Genomic DNA, 7,696 nt, shown 5'->3' on the forward strand with positions numbered 1-7,696 from the left:
AACCCAGATGTCCCTCAACAGAGGAATGGATACAGAAATTATGGTACATTTACACAATGGAGTACTACTCAGCTATTAAAAAGAATGAATTTATGAAATTCCTAGCCAAATGGATGGACCTGGAGGGCATCATCTTGAGTGAAGTAACACAATCACAAAAGAACTCACACAATATGTATTCATTGATAAGTGGATATTAGCCCAAAACTTAGGATACCCAAGATATAAGATACAATTTGATAAACACATGAAACTCAAGAAGAATGAAGACCAAAGTGTGGACACTGTGCACCTTCTTAGAATTAGGAACAAAACACCCAGGGAAGGAGTTACAGAGACAAAGTTCGTAGCTGTGATGAAAGGATGGACCATTTAGAGACTGCTGTATCCAGGGATCCGTCCCATAATCAGCTTCTAAACGCTGACACCATTGCATACACTAGCAAGATTTTGCTGAAAGGACCCAAATATAGCTGTCTCTTGTGAGACGATGCCGGGGCCTAGCAAACACAGGAGTGGATGTTCACAGTCAGCTATTGGATGTATCACAGGGCTCCCAATGGAGAAGCTAGAGAAAGTACCCAAGGAGCTAAAGGGATCTGCAACCCTATTGTTGGAACAACATGATGTACTAACCAGAACCCTGGAGCTCTTGTCTCTAGCTGCATATGTATCGAAAAATGGCCTAGTCGGCCATCAATGGAAAGAGAGGCCCATTGGACTTGCAAACTTTATATGCCCCAATATAGGAGAATGCCAGGGCCAAAAGAATGGGAATGGGTGGGTAGGGAAGTGGGGGGCGCTATGGGGGACTTTTGGGATCGTATTGGAAATGTAATTGAGGAAAATATGTAATAAAAATATAAAAAAAAATAACTTAGCTACTGTTTTTACCTACCATCTTAGTTATAACATCCTTACCAATTCTATTGAGGATATTCATTTACTTATATAAACCATTCCAAAATTATCTTCTTTGTGAAAAGTTGCTTGAGTTCTTGAAGAAAATTAAAACATCCCCTTTTGTTTAGTCAAGATATTGAACATAGGTCTGATATAACAGTGATCAGCATGTATTTTACCATATCTTCTGATGCTACTATTCTGGGAACTCCTTGAGAGTAACGGTCTGTACTTTATTTTTTTCCTAAGCATCTTATACAGGATATGACTCATTGTAGACACTTGTTTTCTGTAATGAATAAATGATACATGAACAGAAAAAAAAATCCATTTGAAAACATAACAAAAACAAAACAAAACAAAAAAACAAAGGATACAATGAACCATATTAATGAAAGAAAATAAATTGTCATTTCAATTCATGAGGGCCGGATAGGAGAACACATATGCACACATTTATTTTATTTTATCTTTCACACAAGTTGTCATGTAGCCCAAGTTGATCTCTAATTTGCATTGTATCTGAGGTCAGCTTGAGCTATTCATTGCCCTGCATAAGCCCCTCTGTGCTGAAGTTACTCAACCTGCTTTGCAGAACTATATTTTCAGCTCTCAGCACAATGAGAAACAAATTGTTCAATATCTGTAAGATGATCATCTGAGACTACGCACACGCTGTAATTGATGGTGAAGACATCATTTGGCTTTGTTTTCTTCTGTTGAGGAAAGCAAAAGCCTTTCAGGCGTCTCAGCTCTTGTCTGTTTCTGTGCTTGGGTTAGCTGAGGCACTAGGGAACAGAGTCTGCTTTCAAAGACACCATGTTTCAGAGTTTCTCAGGTGAGGAAGGATGGAGAGGTGTTGTGACTATAAGGGTGAGTTTTCCTTCTACATTAAAGATTATTGGGTGCTTGATGTGGGGAAGCTAGTAGGGTCATACCTGATATGAGAATGATGTCTGAACTGCATCCCGCAGGTCTGTAATTCTCTGTGTGAATTGTAAGTTTTGCTTGCATGCACTTATGAGCCTCACATACATAGGAGGTCAGAAGTGATCATAGGATGGAATGGACATGGAATTACACAGAGCTAGATGGATGAGAGCCTACATGTTGGTACCAGGAAAGAATTCTAAGTGGTCTAAGAGTGTAGCACATGCTCTATTCTGTTGGGCCACAAATCCTGCCCCTTAGGTGGGGAATTTTGAGATAGGGTACACACCTGATAGACAAATACTCAGTAGAGTATTAATAGAAAATGAGTTTGCTCTATAGGCTGGTACCATCTGGACAACACAACCTAAAACATGGTGTGTGTGTGTGTGTGTGTGTGTGTGTGTGTGTGTGTAACAGAGCAGTGCTCAGTTGCAGAGGCAGAGCTACAAGGCTGTAGAAAAACTTTTCTTGTGAAGCTGTATCTAGAGGCAATGAACCAAAAGATGCAGGAGAGGGAATTCCCACCATAGAAAACTTCACTGCAAAAGTTACTCTATGTCTTAAAGAACACTGGTAGCCTTTTCTCCATTTTTGCCTCTGCAAATCTTTTTGTGACAGGAGGGACTGGGATGCAGGTCAAGTCTGGATTTGAAATAAATAAATATAACAAAAACAATAATAGAATGTTGTCAGCAAAGTGAGACTAGGAATCCACAGTGGGTCTGAGGCATGACAAACCTGTTATTTTGTCTCTAACTTTCTGTGGCTGAATTGAACTGGAAGGTGATCAGGTTTCATTTCCCAGCATCCAGAATCAAACTTCTATTTGCTGCCAACAATGGCAAAGGCTAGTCTTCCTGTCATAGATGCAGCGCCTCAAACAATGCGAGCAGGTGTCTGTAGCAAAGGTGATTGTCTTGGGCTGCCTTTTGGCCATAAGTATATCCATGAGCTTAGGACACAGTTGGACAAATTGCTCTACCACAACATTATGCAGGTGATCATAGCACTCTAGAGGGGCAGGGTACTGCTCCTCACACAACTTACTTAGATTGGCCATGCATTTCAGAAGGTCTTTCAGCACAAGATTGGAGAAGTCATTGTCACAGAAATTGACCACGGTGAGCTGTGAGCACTGGCTCAGGGCAGGCAAGAGGACTTTGAGTTGAGAGTCATTCATCTTGCAGTGGTCAAACTTCAGGGTCTGCAGAGTTTCAGATACATTCTTTAGGAGAATTTGGAGACTCTTGAAACCTGACTTGGGAAACTCTACACCAAAGAATTGCAGGTGTTTCAATTGATAGAGGCTCTGACAGTCTGACATGTGCTTGACGTTTGACTTTGAGAGTTGGCAGAGATTCATAGACAAGGACTCCAAGGGGCTATTCAGGCATCTAGAAAAAGAACAAGAAATTGGTTCTGGCTCATGGTCCTGGAGGACACTAGTAAGATTGACAATGACACAGAGAAGCTATATATGTAGTGTCAGTCTATGCTTATCTTGAAAATCCACCTTGGGGATACAGCATGTTGGTATCTATTCTTAACATTGTCTACTGAGGTATATTACAATCATATGGAGTTGGCTTATACCATAGATATGCAACTCTCCTTCTTCACACTGTCAGAGAACTAGAGCTTGCCCCATCATGCCAGGAGACCATAACTAGAAAGATCCAGCATTGACATGTTCTGGCAACATCTTGGCCCGTGTCCTGCAGAGTTTATCCATGTTCCTGCTGTCTCCACTATCTTTATTTATGATTGCAATGTTTCACCATTTACACTGATGACCCCCACCGAGTGTAGCAGATTTCCCATGTACTTAGTCCCAACTTGTGTTCAAACCACCCTTTCCTTTAGGGTAAATGAAAGGCTGACTGACTCCAATAGAGGAACAAACTGGTTCCTGGTCTCATCTATCTTTATAGAGGGCAGGTGTGGAGCCTCCCCTTATCAGGGCCCTCTGCTCTGTCCTGTTTCCTTGTATCACTTTTGCCTGGATCTGAAAGAGAATTTTGCAAAGCACATTTAATGCATCTGACCTGGACAATGGACATGCATGCAAGGCAGCTCTCTCAATATCCCCTACCATAGTTCAGATTCTATTAAAAGAGTGGGGATTGAATCAAGTGAGCTTCATTAAGAAGGAAACAATCCACAGTTTGATAATGTAATAAGTCCATCATTGTAATATACTCTATGACTGGCATGCCTTAGATTCCCATTAGTGCTTAAAGTAAAGGCAAAGGTTTATTGCCATAGCAGTAACAGGTCCCCATCTTTCCTTACCTGAACAAGTGTTTAATGAGGTCCCTGGGAAAGTAGACAGCATTCATGGAGAGATGCTGGAGACACTTGAGTTTGGAGAATGGAGAAAGGAATTTGGCAGCACCATTTTTTACCTCTGCAAATCTATACACACCACTACCTGACATCAAGTACATTTGACATAGATGGAATCTGAGAAGATTTCTCATCTGTCCAAAGCAAGGGGCAAAGCTGCTTAGAAAGGATAGGACCTGATTTGTGTATATTTCCAATTCCTCGATATAGTTTGGCTGAAAAATGTTCAAGATCCTTCTAATAATCTCCACTGGGAAGGCAAAAATCTTCATCTTCAGACAGCATAGCCTCACAGACTCTTTTCTCTGCTGGGCCCATTGTAGAAAGCATGTTTGGCGTTTGTTCAGTAAAAAGAAGAGGCTCAGGTCAGTGACCACCTTCAAACGCCTCCTCAGTGCATATTTAGGAATGTGCTTTGAAATTTGTTCCTTTCTCCCTTTCTCTGCTGAGTGGACTCCATCGTTTTTTCCAGTCCATACATCCCAGAAATCCTGGTGCACATCTCTCATATCCACGACTTGAAGCTTCCTTCTTCTGTGAGGGAAAAAAAAGTGAAGTTTCATAATGTAAAACAGGAACCAACATGGAGTCAGCTTGGATCCCACTTGTCTAATGTCAGCTCCATCATAGCACCTCACACCAGGCAGGCAAGGACACTGCATGAGCTGCATCTGGAGACATGCCCCGCTTCCCTCCATTCAGTTGCTCTTGGCTTGTGTCTCTTCCATATCTAGTATCTGTAGGAAAGCCACATAAAAGCTCATCCTACCATGGCTACTTGTACTCTGAGCCATCTTGATCTATTACTGTCTTCTAGATCAGCTTTCAATTTGAATAATAATTCTATAGACCTGCATGTCAATGACATCATTAGCCTCTGTCCTGTTTGACCCCATTCTTCCTGCACTCATGTGTGTCTTACCCTATGATTCCCCTTCTAGCCTCCATTGGCTTTGCTTACCTGAGACTAACATTCGGTGACAGCAGTATATCTATGCCATCCAGCACAGCTTGCAGCATCTCCACATCAGCGGTTTTAAGCAGTGCCCCCACAGGGAGGCAGGGAAAAGGCCAGGTGACCACCATTTTCTTTATTATCTCTGTGTGTCTGCTATTGAAGGCCTTTATGAAGAGTGGTGGGAAGAGTGTGATGGGCAGGTCCTCCAGATCAGAGAAGTCTATGGAATCCATCCTCAGCACCCGCTCCAGTGCCAGCTGCAGGAGTGTGGGAGGGTTGTAGGTGCTCATCGTGACAGATATTCAGTCAGAAGGAACCTGGTGAAGAATTTAGCAGACATAATTTCAGGCTAAGTTTTGGAAATTCCTATGTCTCACCATCACAGGAACCAGAGGGCCAGAGCCCATGCTTTGGCAATAATGGAGAACTCAGTCTGCCCAACTATCCAATCTTGTGGTCTCCAAGCCAAAAGTTCACTCATAGCGTGGAGATTCTCTTTTAAGCACCCACAGTGGAAAAAGATAACCATTGTCCCACGGGGATCCCAACCCTTGCTCCTTTTAATCACAAGCCTAGTGAGAAGAGTTATTCAGGAGCATACAGTATGGCCAGAGTCTTGTTACAGGAAAAAGACACTGAACAACTTTGCAGGCCCTATAGAAAATATAGTGCTGATGTTACAAACCCAACCAGCCTTGTTATCCTTTCAACAGATTGATCCCTCCTGAGAAGGGCTAAGGAGAACCTTTGAGATGCTTGTCTGTATGTATTACTTAACTCTTTGAAGGCTCGTGTGAGCAAGCTGGGCTATATTATATTGATTTGGGGAAATGAGGTAAAATTCATGGACACCTGGCTATACACTCAGACCACATCTAAAATGCCAAACCTAAGTAAAACATGTGACTTTCCCCAAAGCATTTGGAATGCCAGGCTACTGTATGAAAGCAACTGGTCATGTGAGACTTAGAGGAGAAGCCAAGTGTACATAGGCTAAAGGGAGGGGAGTTTCCCATGAGAAGGTTGGGTCCAGACAATGAAAGAGATGAGACAAAATATTTATCAATACGTCTAATTTTTTGTTTATACTTTAAAATATGGTATTGCCTGAGAAAGGGGGTTCTGGGGAGTTGGCTCTCCTTATAATCCTGAATGGAAGACATTATGGAGCTGCTCCCACAGACCATGCTCTGGCCTGTGATTAGCAATGTTGGGTGTTTGGTGCTTTCTGTTTTTGTTGTTGTGTTTCTACTATGCTTGCCTGGGCACTATTCTTTTAGAACTCTGCATAAATCCCACACAAACCTATTAGAATACATAATTTAAACGTTTTAGAGGAAGAGCTGGGAGGATTTCAGACCAGTCTAATATACAAAGTATACTTTATGCTAGTTCAGGTTGGGAGAAATCAAGTGAAATAGGATTTTAAATATCTTCATTGAAGTGATCTTGTATTGGGGTTTGTTTCCACTACACAAGTACTCTACCATTCTGCAATAATTTCAGGTCATCTATTTCATTTTGTTTAATTTCTTTTTTCTTTTTTTTTTTTTTTTTTTTTTTTTTTTTTTTTTTTTTTTGGTTTTTCGAGACCGGGTTTCTCTGTATAGCCCTGGCTGTCGTGGAACTCACTTTGTAGACCAGGCTGGCCTCGAACTCGGAAATCAGTCTGCCTCTGCCTCCGGAGTGCTGGGATTTAAGGCGTGTGCCACCAACGCCCAGCTTACATTTTGTTTTATTTCAAGTAGAAGTGAGGTGTCTTCTTGTAGCCAAGGCTTGCCTTGATTGTGCTATGTGTGCACAGTGCATTAATTCTAGTTTTGAGGTGTGGTACTCTGTACAAATTTTCCTACATTCATGCATACATACATATATAAGATATAGACATATCTTATACAATGTCTAATCACCTGGATAAGACTGAAGAAGCAACTACATGCCTACAGCCTTGGTTCCTGGGTCAGATGTGGCTTCATGGACACAAGCCAATAGCTAGAACTTTGGCATTGTGTGCCTGAAGTCTTCCCCAGCACAATTTGTAAGATATAGGTAAGAAGAATTGCCAGTTGATACAATTGCAAAACCATAATCAGTGAAACATAATTTAAGAGACTGCAGAAGGATTAAATTATAAAGAATATCCTACCTGAAATTCCAGATTATACCTAGAAAACTGGATGGAACCAGAAGGCTGGAGAGTTTAAGCCAAGCTTGTTCCTATCTTTAAAACCGCAGAAATCCACATGAAATCCTATTTCTCATTAAAACTGAAGTCTATCATGTCTGAACATTGTAAATTAGAAACGAAGTTGTACCTGGATGGTGGTAAGGCTAGCCCAGCATGGAAGAGCCTCTGTATGGAGAGAAAATTCTTACCTGATATGGACAGTGGCTACAAGGCTCCTACTCCCAGCAGGTCCACACAGTGACTCCAAGGTTTAGGACTCTGACATCCCCCAGCATCCTCTGACCCTTTTATAGTACCTCCCTCCTTCCCAATCCCCATGTGGCTCCGCCTTCCACATCTTTTTTTCTCATTGGTCCACTGAGTCTCCA

General features: G+C 41.7%; 1 protein-coding gene across 1 annotated transcript; it reads right to left on the reverse strand.

The window, feature by feature from the left end:
* Positions 1–2,650: 2,650 nt before the first annotated feature.
* Positions 2,651–5,430, reverse strand: LOC147004241 (PRAME family member 12-like). The gene is made up of 3 exons (XM_085838420.1): positions 5,144–5,430; positions 4,129–4,713; positions 2,651–3,230 (listed from the first exon to the last, which is right to left on the reverse strand). The coding sequence occupies exons 1-3, from the start codon at positions 5,428–5,430 to the stop codon at positions 2,651–2,653; spliced, it is 1,452 nt and encodes a 483-aa protein (XP_085694546.1).
* Between the last annotated feature and the right edge of the window lie 2,266 nt (positions 5,431–7,696).

Source organism: Mus caroli, unplaced genomic scaffold (assembly GCF_978045245.1).
Source record: "Mus caroli unplaced genomic scaffold, Mus_caroli_1 scaffold_6, whole genome shotgun sequence".
Lineage (NCBI taxonomy): Eukaryota > Metazoa > Chordata > Mammalia > Rodentia > Muridae > Mus > Mus caroli.

Bases quoted from the DNA above. Each gene is read 5' to 3' on its own strand.
- LOC147004241 (XM_085838420.1), bottom strand. From the start codon at position 5,430: ATGAGCACCTACAACCCTCCCACACTCCTGCAGCTGGCACTGGAGCGG. The intron at 4,714-5,143 runs GTAAGCAAAGCC...CCCTCACAGAAG, and splicing joins TCACCGAATGTTAGTCTCAG to AAGGAAGCTTCAAGTCGTGG. The intron at 3,231-4,128 runs GTAAGGAAAGAT...TTCTTTTTCTAG, and splicing joins CTCATTAAACACTTGTTCAG to ATGCCTGAATAGCCCCTTGG.